Source organism: Poromitra crassiceps (genome assembly GCF_964638095.1).
Source record: "Poromitra crassiceps genome assembly, chromosome: 21".
NCBI lineage: Eukaryota > Metazoa > Chordata > Actinopteri > Beryciformes > Melamphaidae > Poromitra > Poromitra crassiceps.
The window spans coordinates 9,619,179-9,639,734 of NC_139638.1; the positions used below are offsets into that span (position 1 = coordinate 9,619,179).

The window sequence follows — 20,556 nt, forward strand, 5'->3', positions numbered from 1 at the left end:
ACAACATTGAAAAAATATTTTCTTTAAACCCGCATTTTTTTAACGTTTTGGTCCCAGTGAAATGTTATGCTGTCTCTCCTGTTTCTAAATATATCTGTACCGTTTGGTTTGAACCAGTAAAACTATTTTGATACGCATTTTACAAAAGGTGTATGGGAAAATAAATGGCGGATGAAAATCTCTGGTACAGTGCTGAAGCAGGAAGTGACGTTCCACTTTGGCTCTCTATGGTTAGGCAATGAATGAATGTTGTTCATGTTTTTCTTATTTAACCATGACCAAGCCATGTCTCTAACCTTAACCGAGTTTGTTTTAAAAATGTTGAAATGTGGTTGAAATGGACTTTGAAAATGCTGGGGATCGAACCCCGGTCGTCGGCATCAAAGCCAAACTTCCCATCCGTCCCCCCGACCACAAATGCCCTTACTGGCCACCATTTTATTTCATTGCCACACTCTCGTGGCGTGGAGTTCAGACGGCGTGGGAGCTTGATGGAAGTCTATTGGCCGAGCCTGAAAAATGATGAAGAAAGTGTTTTAAAAAGGTCCTGACCAAACGTCAGTATTTGACGAGATGGGAGTGAGATATCCCTCTGTAACTGCCTTTATCTGTTCTCTCTTTTCATCCTGATGTGTCTCTGTCTCTCTATCTCCTCTCTCTGTGCCTGTGTCTATCTCTGGTCTCTCTCTTCTCTCTTTATCCTGATGTGTCTCTGTCTCTCTATCTCCTCTCTCTGTGCCTGTGTCTATCTCTGGTCTCTCTCTTCTCTCTTTATCCTGATGTGTCTCTGTCTCTCTATCTCCTCTCTCTGTGCCTCTGTCTATCTCTGGTCTCTCTCTTCTCTCTTTATCCTAATGTGTCTCTGTCTCTCTATCTCCTCTCTCTGTGCCTGTGTCTATCTCTGGTCTCTCTCTTCTCTCTTTATCCTGATATGTCTCTGTCTCTCTAGTCTCTTAGAACAGACGAGTTGGCTTCCGCAATTTTCTAATGCTTCCGCCATACCGTCTGTACTTCGTGAGGGAGAATCATGCACCAACCGGAATGGGAAGCAGAAAGGCGGGTCTTCCGCTCATTAGTCCAATCAGAATCCAATATGCCGGCAGAAAGGCGGGTCTTTCGCTCATTAGTCCAATCAGAATCCAATATGCCGCATTTGCGTGTCGTGATTGGTCGGATTCCGTAGAACTTCCTTCCAGTCTGAAGGTTTTTTTCCCAACTTCCTTGTGCATGTTCTGGGGGTGTAATGTACAGACTGTATATAGCTGCATTCGCCGGATGTAGATGAGACAGTCTGTTTTAAGAGACTACTGTCTCTATATCTCCTCTCTCTGTGCCTGTGTCTATCTCTGGTCTCTCTCTTCTCTCTTTATCCTGATGTGTCTCTGTCTCTCTATCTCCTCTCTCTGTGCCTGTGTCTATCTCTGGTCTCTCTCTTCTCTCTTTATCCTGATGTGTCTCTGTCTCTCTATCTCCTCTCTCTGTGCCTGTGTCTATCTCTGGTCTCTCTCTTCTCTCTTTATCCTGAGCTTGTGGGAGCAGCCTACAAACAGAGCAAGCAGACTTTGATGTGGCTCCAGTACCCAGGAGGCCCCAGGCTCTGTGTTGCTGTGTTTGCGTGTGGGTCTGTTTCCAAACTGCCCTTTGGGGGGGGAAAGGGTTGGTCTTGTTCTCTCTCTCTCTCTCTCTCGCACACACACACACACACACACACACACACACACACACACACACACACACATCATCAAAGAGCTTGGAGCAGGACCTCTGAAGCTGGCGAAGGCTCAGAAGGCAGAAACAAGAACTTGAAGCACCTGACAGGGAAAAGGGCCTCCACACATGCAGCTGAGAGAGGCTGTGAGGGAGACAGGATCACCTCCACACATGCAGCTGAGAGGCTGTGAGGGAGACAGGATCACCTCCACACATGCAGCTGAGAGGCTGTGAGGGAGACAGGATCACCTCCACACATGGAGCTGAGAGAGGCTGTGAGGGAGACAGGATCACCTCCACACATGCAGCTGAGAGGCTGTGAGGGAGACAGGATCACCTCCACACATGCAGCTGAGAGAGGATGTGGGGGAGACAGGATCACCTCCACACATGCAGCTGAGAGGCTGTGAGGGAGACAGGATCACCTCCACACATGCAAGCTGAGAGGCTGTGAGGGAGACAGGATCACCTCCTCCACACATGCAGCTGAGAGGCTGTGAGGGAGACAGGATCACCTCCACACATGCAGCTGAGAGGCTGTGAGGGAGACAGGATCACCTCCACACATGCAGCTGGGAGAGGCTGTGAGGGAGACAGGATCACCTCCACACATGCAGCTGAGAGAGGCTGTGAGGGAGACAGGATCACCTCCACACATGCAGCTGAGAGAGGCTGTGAGGGAGACAGGATCACCTCCACACATGCAGCTGAGAGAGGCTGTGAGGGAGACAGCATCACCTCCACACATGCAGCTGAGAGAGGCTGTGAGGGAGACAGGATCACCTCCACACATGCAGCTGGGAGAGGCTGTGAGGGAGACAGCATCACCTCCACACATGCAGCTGAGAGAGGCTGTGAGGGAGACAGCATCACCTCCACACATGCAGCTGAGAGAGGCTGTGAGGGAGACAGCATCACCTCCACACATGCAGCTGAGAGAGGCTGTGAGGGAGACAGCATCACCTCCACACATGCAGCTGAGAGAGGCTGTGAGGGAGACAGGATCACCTCCACACATGCAGCTGAGAGAGGCTGTGAGGGAGACAGGATCACCTCCACACATGCAGCTGGGAGAGGCTGTGAGGGAGACAGGATCACCTCCACACATGCAGCTGAGAGAGGCTGTGAGGGAGACAGGATCACCTCCACACATGCAGCTGGGAGAGGCTGTGAGGGAGACAGCATCACCTCCACACATGCAGCTGGGAGAGGCTGTGAGGGAGACAGGATCGTCACTGAGAGCGGCCTGAGATTTCAGGACCGAGCGTCTGGGTTTTTGTCTGTTTTGAAAATCTACAAAATACCACCGCATCACCCAAAGCCTAACACTAGGGCTGGGTATCTCCACTGTTTTCCGGATTCGATATGATTCAATATCGATATTTCAGTTACAATAACAATTTTGCTTGGATATTAAAGAAATTCTCAAATAAATAATGCTGTACAAGGGACCCTCTACCTTGGTGCATTATTACAAATATTAATGTTTACAGATTTTTACAAAATCTTGTTCCGCTAAGAACCAAACCACGCGAGTCAAAGCTTCAAGCATCCACATGAAAAGGATTATAGTAAAAGATCAATATTGGGATTCATGAATCGATATGAGTTCCTTCAAATGAATATCGATTCGATATCGATATCGATTTTTTGGAACCCAGCCCTACCTAACACACAACAGCCCACCTGAAAGAAACCTACATAAAGTGTCTATCATTAACATGCATCCTAGGCGATATGATTTTATTCAAAGGGAACACGTAAAAGCCAGATATAAAATGCACCCAAGATGCGTCATCTGGAAATGGTAGCCATGATCAAAGCCAGTGATTTCCAAACTGTGGGTCGGCGAGGGTCCACCTGGTGGTACTCGAGAGCCTTGCTGACTGCCATCAGCCTATCAGCAAATAAGATGTTTATCTGTATAATATGTATTTAGCCTTTCTGATCAGTGATTTTTTTTAATGGAGAAAAAAGTTGGTAACCACAGTGGGAAGTGGTACTTGGGAAATTTGGTTTGGTACATGTGGTACTTGGTCTGAAAAGTTTGGGAACCTCTGATCTAAGCACTTCACCCTCAGCTGCTCACTGTCCTACAGTAGAGTCTGGTTGTACCGGGCATCTCTGCAGTACATTCACAGCTGCTCTGTCAATGTGTTTATTTAACTGTGTGAATGTCATGCAATGTGTTTATTTAACTGTGTGAATGTCATGCAATGTGTTGCTGAAAAAGAGCTTGAATGCTCAGTCAAAATACCCCCAGATAAAGGTTTAAAAAAAGCACGTGGCCAAATAAACATAAACAACAAAGGAGTTGAATGAAATGGCTCTGAATATTGAAGCATTATTGATGAAGCACGGTGCAGGGCAGGCAGGGGCTGATTTGTTGACTCGTGTCCTAGATATTGAGTCTGTCATTATTCACATTCTGGACACAGTGCTGATTTACAGCTCCTCTGATCACATCACATCACATGCAGACGTTAAGTGATGAAAAACTAAAATCTAGGAAATCTAGGAAATTAACATCCGGCAGAACATCCAACCGAGAAATCTCAACTCATAAATTAACTGGACAGAAGACAGTGCATGTATGCAAATTGCAGTATGGCTTGACTCCCCCAATCAGTTGAAAACTCGTGAATAAATAGACAGGAGAATATATAGACAGGAGAGGGCAATTTCCAAAACCCTCCTTTGAGGTTTTCCATAATCTATCTAATGTAATCTATGGGACTACAGGGGCGTACATCTCCTGCTCGCAGGCAACAAGGAACTATTGCAAATATCTTTTCTTTTTTTGATCAAGTTTTTTTCTGATTTTTCGTCCATTTTCTCCCCAATTCTACTTGACCAGTTATCCCTGCTGCTGTTGCTCCACCCCCTCTGCCGATCTGGAGAGAGCCGTAGACTAGCACATGCTTCCTCTGATACATGTGCAGTCGCCAGCCACTTCATTTCCCCCGACAGCGAGGCGTTTCACCAGCAGGACATAGCGCGTGGGAATATCACTATCACGAAGCGATTCCCCCCCGCTGACGAACAGGCACCCCAACCGACCAGCGGAGGCGCTAGTGCAGCAACCACGGCTCATACCCCACCGGCTTCCCACCCAGAGACACGGCAAATTGTGTAGGAACGTCTGACCAACCGCAACGTTCTTACAACCTACCCATTCCTATTACAACCACCAAGCTCCAGACCAGGTCAAAAGCAAGCAGGTAGGTAGAAGTTCTAAAGACAGCCATGCTAGCTTCTGAAACTGAGAGACATACAGAGAGAGAGAGAGAGAGAAGATGGCGGTACACTGGGAACTTTGAAGTGTATATTGCAGCCATTCTGCTTTTGTCACTCTCTTATCTCAATGCTCTCACTGTCCCTCTCAGGTGGGGAGAGAACAGCTGACGCCGGCGAGTGAGGATAGAGATGGATTGTGAGATTGGCCAGCGTTTAGATGAAGCCGCTGCAGCAAAGTAGTCGCTCTTACCAGACTGTGGTGCTGAAACGAGAGCAGAACTGTGAAGCAAAGCTCTCCATTTACCAGTCAATCTTCATCCCACATGCAGAGTTGGAATGTGTTACAGGGTAGATTCAGAGTTGGAACGTGTTACAGGGTTGATTCCCTTGTTCCCTTGGGACTAGGGATGTTCATCAATTATCGAAAATCGATAATTGATCGTTAAGGAATTGAATCGATCATGTGGAATTTTGATCGATTATTGTTATTATTATTATTATTATTTTTGCGGAATAGGTTTGGGTGGAATTCGTTCCTCCTCGCCCCACTCCATTGCACAGCCGACTAACGTGAGGTGGAGCTTCATATAGTCTCTAGTGGGCACGGGCCTTTGTGCCAACAAAACTGTTTTAAACATGGGGAATTCACACCGGCATGCGCCGGGGACACAAACAAACGCACACCAGCGGTCTGCGGACCTCAGTGAGGCTCAGGCCTGTTGATTTGGCTCTTGTGTTGTCAGCTAAGCTGGAAGACGCCGATTGCCTTACATCATGTAACCTGACATGTAACATGTTTGTTTACCTGGCCACAGCGCTAGTGTCTGATATTCTTACTACACAGCGGCATCGCCATTATAGCTGGCCGAGAACGCGCAACATTATTACCAGACCAGAGTAAAAAAAAATAAAAAAATAAAAAATTATTATTATTATTATTACGCTATCGATAATCGATAATTGATCGTGAATTTTCCCGATTTTCGATTATGGAAATTGTTCAAAAATGAACATCCCTACCTGGGACATTTTGAGTCAAGGATGTCAACTCTGGCTACCCTTAATTGCACCGGCTTTAATTGGTGCAGTCTGTTAAATCTCCCATCATCTGCTCGCTTGCAGTGATGGACTGATCTACATGAATCTATGTGATCCTCTATTAGAATTATCTTTTTCTTTGTTTATTTAATCATTTATTTTCTCTCTTTCAGTCCATCAAGCCACCTGTCAGGTAACTGAACTACAGAGAAAAGTAAAGAAACAAGTAGGGAATCAGTACAGGCGACGTGTGTGTGGGCTAGACGGCGTTTCATATAGCTCACAGGAGCCCCCTCAGGTTAGCACCAGCAGGTGTAGTGTGTCGGCTTTAAGTGATTGGATTTTTATAGTGCTTTTCAAGGCACTCAAAGCGCTTTACATAGGTGTGTGTGTGCGTGCGTGCGTGTGTGTGTGTGCATGCGCGCGTGTGTGTGTGTGTGTGTGTGTATGGGGGGGGACTCAACTCATCCACCACCGATGTGTAGCACCCACCTGGGCGAACAGACAACACTGCACAGAAACAAACACGTTGAATTCACTTGAACACATTTTCGGCCACGCACAGGGTCAAAAATACTAGTTTCACTTTCACAACACAACACAACACAACCTATTAGCTCCGCGGTGCTGGATACACCCCCCGAGAGGACGCGCACACCGACAGCAGCGGACGCCATTGACGACTTATACTAGTTTCTGAAGTCCACTTGGAATTGGAGGACATGTGAACAGAGGGGGAGGGAGGGAGAGAGAGAGAGAGAGAGAGAGGGAGGGAGGGAGAGAGAGAGAGTGAGGGAGGGAGAGAGAGAGAGGGAGAGAGAGAGAGATAGATTGAAGGCATCACCGACTCCCTCTGTGGCTGTCGTGAATGTGCGTTTGTTTTCATTCAGCCGGCGTCCCGGTTGGGTGGAGTTTGTTGTGTTTCACTAAGCGTTCCTGAAGGCCCGCCTGCACGAGCTGAATTTGGCTCCTCCTGAAGCCATGGCGCTGGCTCCGCCCACACGCTGTGGAAAAAGACAAAACAAGGCACTCACCATCAGACCACCTGATGGCGTCGTCCAGGTGCAGTGGCAGTCCCTTCCACAGCGCCGTGTCTTTAGGGTAGCCCAGGTCCATTCGTCTCAGGTGGTCGTCGTAGCGCCAGTAGTGGCTGTCCTTGAAGAAGTAGGTCTTGTCGTTGTGCAGCCAGACGAAGGCTGCGTCCACGCCCTCCACGGGCAGGCCGAAGTCACTGATTGGACGGGGGTAACCCTCTTCCACGTTGTTGTCTTTAAATATCCAGTACTTTAGACCTGAAGGGGGCGGGACATAGAGATATCAGCCAAAGAGAGGAAAAAAATCTCAACAGTTTGGAATATAGCTCCCCAAAATGTCACAATTTTATCAATGACACAACATAATTTCTTATAATACACAGACAGCTGACTAGATATGAATTTGAGACTATTCATTTGAAAAGACTTTGAGACGCAGGCTTTTTGCCATGCAGCACATTCTGTTCCAATACAATTACAGCCAATGAGAGAACGTTGGTGGCCTCGCTTTTGTACCAGTTTGAATCAGAAAAACTCCTCTGTCGCTCTCACAGAGAAACACATTCTGGCAGCATCTCCGTCAAGATCCTAGGCACACTGCAAGAAAGGCAACAGATGTTCCTTTTCATTGGCTTTTTATTGTCCAGATAAATCACATTGAAACAAGCGCAAATTCATTCATTCATTTTTTTTGTTTTTTTTTGTTCCTGTCATGAAAATGCACAATAGTACAATATAAATTTGGTCACACAATACATGTTTGAAATCAATGCTTTTCATGACTGAAAAGGAGCAGAAAGAAGAATATAATTCTTATTTTCTATCTGTCCCTTACTTGAACACAAAGAATCTTAAATGGTCTGTCATTTACAGATACCTACACCATCAACACCGTGATTACACAACATAAACAAAAATAACCTATCCACCTTATTTTTGGCGGCCATTTTTGCCTGATCTGCATGATGGGTGCTTCTTCCGGTGTGATCCTCCCAGCCTTGTTGCTGACAGCTTGACACCCGTCTGGGCGAACGGAGCAAATCACTAATCAGGTCCAGCTTGGCAAAAATCTCGTCCATAAATATCCCTTTAAGAGCGCAGTGCATTCATGGGTAATCGCCTGCTGTGGCTAATTAGCCGCTAGTTAGTTATGTTACATGGCAGTAAAACGCCACTGAATGACCAAATTGATATAACTTTTAATCATTTCGAGTAACACTGTTTCCATACGGATCACCAGCGTTAGTTTGTTGTTTATAACGTGGCTATATTCATAACGTTTTCTATCTCGGATGCGTTATTTCGAATCGCACATAGGTTACGCACATAGGTTACGCCTGGCGCAACCTATGTGGGTTTCAGGACGAAACAGACTCGAGCCACTAACGTCATCTTAAGAGCACAATATTCCTGGAATGCAAGTTTAAATAAACAGTTATATGTCCTCTGCATTCTACATAAAATTAAGATATTACGGGTTGTTTTATTTTGTATGTTACATACTTATTGACCAAGTTATGTTCAATTCAGCCAGGGTACAAGAGACTGAGTGTAGGTGGCCATCTTTTCAAATCAAGTAGAATACCATTTAGGAAATGGCAAGCTGCAACAATAAGTCACGTTAAACCGGACCTTGTACGCACAATTATTTTTTACAGTGGGGCATTCAAAAATAAGGTGGATAAAAGAAAATAAATTACAAGCTTAAATCAAATAAAGCTAACATCCAATTAAGTTTCAAGTGCATAATGTCTAATTTGTCTCTCTTTATACATCTTTTTAAACTGAAAAATATTTGTACAACCCAGTTTAGGTCCTTCTGTTGAGAATTCCAAAGTTTTACACCAACAACAGAAATACACATTTGTTTTAAAGTGGTCCGAGTAGCTTGATGCTTAAAATCAAATCTCCTCCTGTGACTTTCATCTTCTAGGAGGTAAACACAAACAATTTTTGCATGTTCTCTGGCAATACCCTATTTTTGGCTTTAAACATAACTAATAATGTCTGCAGTTCTATTATCTCATTAAGTTTCAATAACCCTGACTTAATAAATAAACTATTAGTATGTTCTCTAAATTCAACTTTGTGACTCATTCTTACGGCTCTTTTCTGTAATAAAAACAATGGCATTATATTGCTTATATATGAATTACCCCACACAAATTCCCAATAGCTGCGACCACATTTACTAAATGCAGGATGGCCGGGGCAGCCCACCCTACTCCGCCTCTGCCACCCTGAATTTCGACCCCCTTTTAGTCAATTGGCATGAACACACACGCACAGCTTCCAATCAATAGATCAGAACTGCGCCGCGTCTTCAAGCGTCCAGCGACCCTTTTTAGGGAAAACCCACCATAGTAAAAGACGGTACAAGAAGCCGAAACCACTTCAAACAAACTATTTAAAACGGTTTAATTTGATAGAGATATGCTGAAGAGTTGCTGTGGTTTTATAATTTCAATAACAATAAAAAAAAACGGGTCTGCAATAGAGTAGGGGTGACACCATCAATGTGGATGATGCATAGGTTGAGGCCACGTCTCGTCATAGACGCTGGTTTAGCTGGCTCAGCCTGGCTGGGGGCGGGGTCAGGGTGGGGTAAAAACCCCCTTCTATCCATTCAGCAAAGTTAGAATTTAGCTGATAGCCCAGCCCAGGCAGACACGATCGGGGATTTAACCACCGCAGTAAACGCAGATCTGAGCAGACGTCTTGTGTTCTGCTCTAGAACCCCCAAACCTGTAGTTTAGAGCCGCAGCACCGTCTTTTGGTGAGTCAGCCCATGAGATATATAATACAGCAATGTGCGACTGGATCCTGGATTTCCTGACAGACCGCCACCAGGTGGTGAGGGTGGGCAACCTCACCTCCTCCCCACTGACCATCAGCATAGGAGCGCCCCAGGGGTGCGTCTCCAGCCCCTTCTGGTACGACCTCTACACCCACGACTGCGTGGCGACTCAAACCTCTAACACCATCGTGAAGTTTGCAGACGACACAGCAGTCGTGGGGCTGATCTCGGGGAGCGACGAGACGGCCTACAGAGAGGAGGTGGGGGCCCTGGAACAATGGTGCCAGGACAACCACCTCTCTCTGAACGTCTCCAAGACCAAGGAGATCATTGTAGACTACAGGAGGGGGGGGGGGGCGCACACCCCCCAATCACCATCAACGGCACAGTGGTGGAAAGGGTGGACAGCTTCAAGTACCTGGGAGTCAACATCCACCAGGACCTGACTTGGGCCGGCCACACCGCCACTGTTGTCAAAAAGGCCCAACAGCGACTACACGGACTCAGGCGCCTGAAGAAATTTGGGCTAAGGAAAGAAATCGTCAGGGACTTCTACAGAGGCACCATTGAAAGCCTGCTGACTGGCTGCTTCACCACCTGGTACGGGAACTGTACCACCATGGACCGCAGGGCGCTACGGAGAGTGAGACGCGCGGCCCAGCACGTAACAGGATGTGAGCTGCCAGAACTGCATGAACTGTATAACCAGCGGTGCCTCAGGAGGTCCCTGAAGATCATCAAAGACACAAACCATCCCCACAACAACCTGTTCTCCCTGTTACCCTCAGGGAGGAGATACAGGGTTCCAAAAGCATGCACAAATCGCTTGAGGAACAGTTTCTTTCCGCAGGCCACGAGACTCCTTAACATACACAAATAGTGTAGTAGCCGTACTGTACCGTACTGCAGCTGCTACCATTACGTATGTCTAATGTTTAATTGTATGTTTAATAAGGAATATGCTATTTGCACCTGTATGTCAAATACGTCAAATTTAAAATGTCTAAGCACGTCTAATGTATGCACCTACATGCAGTGAATATGCCACTGTCTCGGACTTGTCTTATCACTATACTGCCTTATTGCTTAATGTTGCATATTGCTTATTGCTTATTGCTTATTGCCTTATTGCTTATTGTTTTTGCACTCATATGCCTTGCTATATTTGTACTATGTTGTAAACGGAGTCCACAGCACAAGAATTTCACACGTGATACTTGTACCATGGAGTGACAATAAAAATCTTGAATCTTGAATCTTGAATCTTGAATATATGGGCGGTTTTACCCCACTCGTGCGCCAGCCGTTTAACATTTTGTGGGTGTTCCCAAACATGCAGACTGTCTCTACATAACCTGGTGGAAACTGGATACAGCGTTCATATAAGGCAAGTACCTCGTGTCGATGTATCTCGCGCATTCTATGGCCGGCCGAGTTGAAATATATTTTATTGTCATGGTTATTCTTCTATCGGTTTTTTTGGTACTGCTATTTTACATTGAAGTCAATGCGAGTGGCTTGTGTTGTCGGCGCTGCCTTCATGTTTTGCAAATTACCCGGATGTGCTGGTCTGGTCTATGTACCCCACAAAACTCCTCTGGGTGTGGAAGTCCCCGTCCCCGTCATCGTCATAGTGACGAGATTCTGCTCCTGACTGCAGTTCTTTCGAGACTCTCTTCCGTGTGGAACAGGATTGGAACTCTCCCCACCATGGACACGCACCACTTGGGGTGACCTTTGCTCGGGTGCAATTTGTGCGGGCTCATGTCGTATAACGCCTGTGCTACTTCTCACGTTCACTTGGCAGAAAGACAAGAGGTAACAAGGAAAATATAATTTATGTTCCTCTGATCATATTGGAGAACTACCCAACTGGAAATGTATTTATGGTTCATTCATAGTGACAGCAGCAAAATTGAAAAGCAGAGTACTGAGGCAGACAACGGTGAGTTATTTCTTTATATGCTGTAAATAACCTTTCATCGCATTTAACCGCAACGACTTCTCACTATTTCACTCGAGTTTCCTCGTTAAACTCCCGTCCAAACCACTTGGATGTGTGGCTTCTCCTCTTACAGTGTGTGTGTTTGTGTGTGTGTGTTTGCGCGCGCGCGTGTGTGTGTGTGTGTGTGTGTGTGTTGTGTGTGTGTACCTGCATGTGCTGTGGACAGCATACAAAGTACACAGTTTTATCCCATTTCTGTCACGTGTATGAACTGCGATGCGGATGGTGCAGCCAGCGTATCTGGATGCTGTGCCCACTGGTCACTGTGGAGGCTCAGTGGAAGAGCTGACCGTTCTGACTGCAGGAGGCAGTGGCCAGGAGCATCCAGCATGCCTTTGAACAGGACAAAGCCGGGTCCCCGGGCCTCTGGACTGTAATTCTGTTCAGATGGAGGTTTTCTGCAGCATACCTTTGAAAAAGACTATCCTGTGGTCCCCAGGCCTCTCATACACAGCATCCACACTGTCCAGGTTGGCCGGTAGCCCCCTCCAGAAGCGCTGGATCTGAGCCGGACGCAGAGACACCAGGTGCTTCTCTCTAGTCAGTCGCCAGAAATATTTCCCTATGAGAGAGAGGAGACAGGAGAGGTTGGAACAGTCCCTAAGAGAGAGGAGACAGGAGAGGTTGGAACAGTCCCTATGAGAGAGAGGAGACAGGAGAGGTTGGAACAGTCCCTATGAGAGAGAGGAGACAGGAGAGGTTGGAACAGTCCCTATGAGAGAGAGGAGACAGGAGAGGTTGGAACAGTCCCTATATGAGAGAGGAGACAGGAGAGGTTGGAACAGTCCCTAAGAGAGAGAGGAGACAGGAGAGGTTGGAAGAGTCCCTATGAGAGAGGTAAAGTAAAGGTAAAGTCCCACTGATTGTCACACAATGTGTGAAATTTGTTCTCCGCATTTGACCCATCCCCTGGGGGAGCGGTGAGTGGCAGCGTGCGCCGCGCTCGGGAATCATTTGGTGATTTAACCCCCCAATTCCAACCCTTTGATGCTGAGTGCCAAGCAGGGAGGCAAATGGGTCCCATTTTTATAGTCTTTGGTATGACTCGGCCGGGGATCGAACTCACGACCTCCCAGTCTCAGGGCGGACACTCAGACCACAAGGCCACTGAGCTGGAGACTGAGAGGAGACAGGAGAGGTTGGAACAGTCCCTATGAGAGAGGAGACAGGAGAGGTTGGAACAGTCCCTATGAGAGAGGAGACAGGAGAGGTTGGAACAGTCCCTATGAGAGAGAGGAGACAGGAGAGGTTGGAACAGTCCCTATGAGAGAGAGGAGACAGGAGAGGTTGGAACAGTCCCTATGAGAGAGAGGAGACAGGAGAGGTTGGAACAGTCCCTATGAGAGAGAGGAGACAGGAGAGGTTGGAACAGTCTGCTGATCTGTAGCTCACTTTGGCTGTCAGTCTTCCTTTGATATATTTGATTCATGCCCCCAGGCGGAGATTCTCCGACTTGAAGTCAAGTCAAGTCAAGTTTATTTATATAGCCCTAATTCACAAGCATGTCTCAGAGGGCTTCACAGAAAGTATGTCTAGCTGATTCTAGCTAACACACAGTAACAAGAATATACAGAATAAAGATAACATTTGAACATTTGAAGAAAGCAGGAGAGTGGAGGAGGGAGGGAGAGGGAGGAGGGAGGAGAGGGGGGAGGTGGGGAGAAAATAGGAAATGTGGAGGAGGAGAGAACAGAGGAGGAGAGATGAGGGTGCAGGGGAGGGAGAGCCAGGGTAGGGGTAGGGTCTAGGGTTGGGGGAGGGGAGGGAGTAGGATACAGGGCCGGATTAGGGCGAGGGTGGGGAGAAATGGGAAATGTGGAGGAGGAGAGAACAGAGAAGGAGAGGGTGCAGGGGAGGGAGAGCAGGGGGAATGTGAGAGGGAGGAGAGGGCAGAGAGGAGGAGAGAACAGAGAAGGAGAGGTGGGAGCGCGCAGGGGAAGGAGAGCAGTGGGAATGTGAGAGAGGGGAGAGGACAGAGAGGAGGAGAGAACAGAGAAGGAGAGGTGGAAGGGTACAGGGGAGGTAGAGTAGAGGTAGGGTCTAGGGTGGAGGGAGGGAGTAGGATACGGGCCCGGATTAGGGCGAGGGTGGGGAGAAAATGGGAAATGTGGAGGAGGAGAGAACAGAGAAGGAGAGGTGGGAGGGTGCAGGGGAAGGAGAGCAGGGGGAATGTGAGAGAGGGGGGAGGACAGAGAGTAGAGGTGCAGGGGAAGGAGAGCAGGGGAAGGAGAGCAGGGGGAATGTGAGAGAGGGGGGAGGACAGAGAGTAGAGGTAGGGTCTAGGGTGGAGGGAGGGAGTAGGATACGGGCCCGGATTAGGGCGAGGGTGGGGGGAAAATGGGAAATGTGGAGGAGGAGAGAACAGAGAAGGAGAGGTGGGAGGGTGCAGGGGAAGGAGAGCAGGGGGAATGTGAGAGAGGGGGGAGGACAGAGAGGCAGAGAAGGAGAGGTGGGAGGGTGCAGGGGAAGGAGAGCAGGGGGAATGTGAGAGAAGGGAGAGCAGGAAGTGGCAGGGATTCAGGAAAATAGGGGAGAAGAGGAGAAGGAGCAGAGGGGGGGAGAATGAGGAGAGAGCAGGAGAAGGGAGGGGGGGGCGGTGGGATGTGGGGGAGGAAAGAGCATGGAAAGAGAGGAGAACAAGAAGGGGGAAGAAGGGAAGAAGCGGGGGAAGGGGGAAAGAGAGGGGGGGGGGAGAAGATCAGACAACTGACTACTCTAAGCATTAACCAGAGCTAACTGGGACATAGTATCTAGCTAATCTACAGCCTAATCTGGCCTATCCTACCCTGCTCTAGTCTGATTTTAGCCTGAACACTAACAGGTCAGCCTTAGGCTGTAGCTAATCTATCGCCTACCTAAGCTGTTCTAAACCAAAAGCAACACCGTTTCCAGAAAAACCTCACACACTCTGTGATGAAGCTGTTGCTGTCCGAAATGCTGACCTCACCCATGAAAATAAATAAATAAATGAATTAATATATAAATGAATGAGTGAGTGAATGAATGAATGAATGAATAAATAAATAAATAAATAGCGAAATGTAAAACAAGTTGAGCAATTTGCACATGTGATAAAGTTACATTCAGTGGTGGTACAATGAGTTTTTTGGCTGTTAGCTCATGAATCATAGATTTCACATCAAAAGAGGAACACTTCAGCATGCTGCAGCTGAACAGCCTGATATCAGGCTGGTTGGTTGTTCTCACTCGTGACTCTGACGATACTTCAGTCCACACTGATGGGGTTTCCATCCACCTCTGGATATTCGCATTTACCCAAAATGCGAATATAAACTTGAATGGAAACACCAGAAATTCGAATAAAGGTCGAAATATCGCATAAAAGTTTTTACGCTTGGAGGGGGTGGATTTATCAGCGTATCGACAGTAGATGCAAACTTTTGCAATGGAAACAGATTTTGCGAATTAACGATGACGTACCGGATGTGACTTAACTTCCGCTTTATGCTATGCTGGCGATTAGTGCCAGGCAGTCTGAATGAAATTGAATGTAACGTTCCCAATTCAATGTATTCAATTCTAAAAAACGACCCTCAACATTTGGGAAGGCTAAGCCACACAACTAGTTCTCGTGACTCTGACGTTACTTCAGTCCACACTGATGCTCTGCAGGCAGTTAGCCACTACGTCCAAGGTTAAGTAGGTTTATCAACTTCACCAAGAACGTTGGATGACAAAATGTAATTTCTACAAAGACAACAGGTTGATTAAGGGGGTGATTTCAACCACTGTATTCTTCCAATGTCAATGAAAAACCATTGCAAGAATGGTCAAAAAGAAAAAGCGGTTTCTCTGTGCGAGAACAAGCCGTTGACTCGAGAAACGCCAGACTCTCTGAATCTGAGGAGGGAGGCGGGACGTGATTCTGGAGTCTGGATCTAAGCTAGCTGTTGAAGGTATAGAGCTCAACAATCATGTGACTCAGTCACGTGACTCATAACATGACATCAGAGCGCGTGCATTCAACACCATAGTACCCTCCAGGCTGGTACACAAGCTCAAGGATCTGGGACTAAACACAGCAATGTGCGACTGGATCCTGGATTTCCTGACAGACCGCCGCCAGGTGGTGAGGGTGGGCAACCTCACCTCCTCCCCACTGACCATCAGCATAGGAGCGCCCCAGGGGTGCGTCTCCAGCCCCTTCTGGTACGACCTCTACACCCACGACTGCGTGGCGACTCAAACTTCGAACACCATCGTGAAGTTTGCAGACGACACAGCAGTCGTGGGGCTGATCTCGGGGGGCGACGAGACGGCCTACAGAGAGGAGGTGGGGGCCCTGGAACAATGGTGCCAGGACAACCACCTCTCTCTGAACGTCTCCAAGACCAAGGAGATCATTGTAGACTACAGGAGGGGTGGGGGCGCACACCCCCCAATCACCATCAACGGCACAGTGGTGGAAAGGGTGGACAGCTTCAAGTACCTGGGAGTCAACATCCACCAGGACCTGACTTGGGCCGGCCACACCGCCACTGTTGTCAAAAAGGCCCAACAGCGAATACACGGACTCAGGCGCCTGAAGAAATTTGGGCTAAGGCCAGAAATCCTTACGGACTTCTACAGAGGCACCATTGAAAGCCTGCTGACTGGCTGCTTCACCACCTGGTACGGGAACTGTACCACCATGGACCGCAGGGCGCTACAGAGAGTGAGATGTATGTTTATTAAGGAATATGCTATTTGCACCTGTATGTCAAATATGGCGAATTTAAAACGCAGAGTTTAATTGTATGTTTAATAAGGAATATGCTATTGGCACCTGTATGTCAAATACGCCGAATTTAAAATGTTTAAGCACGTCTAAAGTATGCACACGACATGTGCACCTATGAGCAGTGAATATGCCACTGTCTCTGACTTGTCTTATCACTATACTGCCTTATTGCTTGTTGTGTCTCTTGTTGTTTTTGCACTCATATGCCCTGTTATATTTGTACTATGTTGTAAACGGAGTCCACAGCACAAGAATTTCACACGTGATACTTGTACCATGGAGTGACAATAAAAAATCTTGAATCTTGAATCTTGAGACCGTCAATTGCCCTGGCGTTTGTGTACGTTCAACAAATCGGCTCAGCGAGATGATTTTGATGTATTACAAAAGTAACCCAAAGTCTTTAGAATACATTACTTAACTTGAGTAATGGAATGGAATACATTACAAATTACATTTGAGGGTATCTATTCAGTAATCTGTCGTGGAATCCGTCTTAAAAGTAACATTCCCACCACTGCTCTCAGCTGGATGAGTTTCAGCTGCGCTCAACACTCAGTGAATCTGGAGTTAGTACAAAACCACTCCTCAATCTCATCCTGACCTTCTGCACCTTCTCTCTCTCTCTCTCCATCAGTTGCTCTTCCATTTCTTACTTCAGCTCATTTAGCTCAATTAGATTTTTCATAAAACTTTACCTGTCTGTCTGTCTGTCTATCTGTCTGTCTGTCTGTCTGTCTGTCTGGCTATCTGTCTGTCTGTCTGCTGTCTGTCTGTCTGTCTGTCTGCCTGTCTGTCTGGCTATCTGTCTGTCTGTCTGGCTATCTGTCTGTCTGTCTGTCTGTCTGTCTGTCTGCCTGCCTGCCTGTCTGTCTGTCTGTCTGTCTGTGTGTCTGTCTGTGTGTCTGTCTGTCTGTCTGTCTGTCTGTCTGTCTGTCTGTCTGTCTGTCTGTCTGTCTGTCTCCCACCTTTACTTTCGCTCTCTGTGCTTGAATACCTTTGAAGAAGAAGGCCTCTCCTCGTATCTGGGCCACAGCATCAAAGTGACTGGTGCATCTGTCTGGAGTGTCTCGAGCCAACCTGAGAGATGGACCAGAGGAGAAGAAAGCAGGAGAGCAGGAGGAGGAGGAGGAGGAGGAGGAGAGAAGAGAGGAGAGCAGGAGGAGGAGGAGGAGGAGGAGAAGCAGGAGGAGGAGGAGAGCAGAGAGGAGAGCAGGAGGAGGAGGAGGAGGAGAAGCAGGAGGAGGAGGAGGAGAGAAGAGAGGAGAGCAGGAGGAGGAAGAGGAGAGAAGAAGAAGAGAGGAGTTGGAATGAATAGAAGAGAGGAGGAGAGAGAAGTGGCAAAAATCTGGTTTTATTAAGTAGTCCATGCAGAGAGAACATCCAACCGCTTATACAAAACTGGACATTTATAGGCGTCTATTGTTCAAATACCAACTTTATTTGTTGCTGTATTCCAATTACTTTTATGTTCAAACATGATTTATTGTGTGTTCAAGCAACTGAAGTCAGTCACTCTATACATCTTTATTTGCTGTATTGTTTTGATTTGTCCCCACAGTGCCTGTGTGTCCCCACTGTGCCTCTGTCCCCTGGTGCCTCTGTCCCCACAGTGCCTCTGTCCCCTGGTGCCTTCATCCCCTGGTGCCTTCATCCCCTGGTGCTTCTGTCCCCACAGTGCCTCTGTCCCTGGTGCCTCTGTCCCCACAGTGCCTCTGTCCCCTGGTGCCTTCATCCCCTGGTGCCTTCATCCCCTGGTGCCTTCATCCCCTGGTGCCTCTGTCCCCTGGTGCCTTCATCCCCTGGTGCCTTCATCCCCTGGTGCCTCTGTCCCTGGTGCCTTCATCCCCTGGTGCCTCTGTCCCTGGTGCCTTCATCCCCTGGTGCCTCTGTCCCCTGGTGCCTCTGTCCCTGGTGCCTCTGTCCCTGGTGCCTTCATCCCCTGGTGCCTCTGTCCCTGGTGCCTTCATCCCCTGGTGCCTCTGTCCCCTGGTGCCTCTGTCCCCTGGTGCCTCTGTCCCTGGTGCCTCTGTCCCCTGGTGCCTCTAAGTGATTTAAAGCAGTGACATGGTCGGCCTGCCAATGATGAGGTTATTAACACCACAAGGCTGCCACTGTGAGCAGTCATATCAACAAAGATCTCTATTCAGCACTCCATCAACACCACTACACACCACCCCCTAGTGGTCACTATCACTCACTCTATCAACACCACACCACCCCCTAGTGGTCACTATCACTCACTCCATCAACACCACACCACCCCCTAGTGGTCACTATCACTCACTCCATCAACACCACACCACCCCCTAGTGGTCACCATCACTCACTCTATCAACACCACACCACCCCCTAGTGGTCACTATCACTCACTCTATCAACACCACACCACCCCCTAGTGGTCACTCTCACTCAGTCTATCAACACCACACCACCACCTAGTGGTCACTATCACTCACTCTATCAACACCACACCACCCCCTAGTGGTCACTCTCACTCACTCTTATCAAGTCCAATCCACCTTCTGCACACAGCATCTCCTGATGGAGCTGCTGACACAGCAGCAGTGCATGTCTGATCAAAAAAGAAAGAGTCAAAAAAGAGTCAAATATTCCACTTGTTGTGAGTCAATCGTTACATCTACTGGCTGTTTGGCTGAGAGCTGCTTTTCACGGCTGGATAGCTGTGTACTGTGTGTGTGTGTGTGTGTGCATGCGCTCATGCCCAGACACGCACGCGTGCGCGCATGTGTGCGAATGTGTGTACTTTCAAAATGCAGTTTAATCATGTCGGGGTAGATAGCTGCCCACTTGCTGAATTTTGCTGATAGGAAATTATTTTCATTAGATAATTAATCAATTGCTAAGTAAGTTGGGCTCTCAAGTTTCTTGGCTTTTTGGGATACTTTGCTAAAATGCCACCATATCAAGCTCCAGAAACCTCAGTGAATAGACAGAATTTAGGCCAATAAATAGTTATTTCAAAGATTTCTTCTTTTCATAGTGGAACGGGTCCGTTCCATCCATTCATGAAGTCCACTCCTCAGCAGAATAGGGAAGGGAGGTTATATGACACGGCTGGTTAAATTCACAGCTGGGTGAGAAAGGGCTTGACCTCTGTGGGTAATTACCTCCACCAACAGAGCTGGAAGGAGGTGATATTTTCACCCCTGTCTGTTTGCTTGAATGGATTTGTCTGAAATGTGGTGGACAGACAGTCCTTGGCCCAAGGATCAGTCCAATCGATTTTGGTGATTCAATTAAATGATTGTTTTCCCGCCCGGGTGGGGTGTCAAAAGGGCCTTTCTGTGTGGAGTTTGCATGTTCTCCCCATGCCCCCTGGGGGTTTCCTTCATATAGGAACCCCTCACCAAAACATGCAATATCCTGGTCGCTGATGTGGTGCCTCCTCTGGTCGTTAGGGGGACCTGTTCGGAGGGAGGGGAACTCGTTGGAATAGCGTGATCCTCCCACGTCCTATGTGCTACGTGCTATGTCCTACCGCACCGAAGCTTCCCCTGTCAGGTGAAAAGAAGCAGCTGGCTACTGCCCATGTGTCGGAGGAAGCATGGAGCCAGTTTCAGCTCTCCCCAGATCGGCAGAGGGTGGAGTAGCAACCAGGATAAATAAATTCAAATTAGCACTAACGGGGGATAAAAATGGGATAAAGAAATCTTGAAAAAAATCTTGAAAAAAAAATTGTATTGTTTATTTTTTAGACATAACTATTACCGGTATATATGTTAATTTGTGCTGGTGGGAAAGTACATCTAGGACTTCCAAGATGGTTTGCTAAATGGCATTTAAATCACATGCTAATTTGTTGGAAAAAATGCACAAGACAAACAATAAACAAACTAAATTGGTACAGAGGCTGCAGCGTTGCCAGTTGGAGAGTTGTTCAGTGTTGGTGGTGGTTTGCACTCTACTGAGTGCCTTCTACGTTAATTTTAAGATCAAGCTTAAGATGATATCACAGGCAGCGTATATTGTA

General features: G+C 47.5%; 1 protein-coding gene across 1 annotated transcript in view; it reads right to left on the reverse strand.

The window, feature by feature from the left end:
- LOC310795508 (matrix metalloproteinase-17-like) overlaps positions 1-20,556 on the reverse strand; it is a gene marked incomplete at its 5' end in the record, with an annotated part of 137,671 nt that overhangs the window by 7,175 nt on the left and 109,940 nt on the right. Inside the window, 3 exons of the mRNA XM_083657572.1 lie at positions 7,020-7,277; positions 12,231-12,383; positions 17,560-17,642. Of these exons, the coding sequence (XP_083513698.1) occupies positions 7,020-7,277; positions 12,231-12,383; positions 17,560-17,642 (494 nt within the window). The remainder of the gene's footprint in view (positions 1-7,019; positions 7,278-12,230; positions 12,384-17,559; positions 17,643-20,556) is intronic.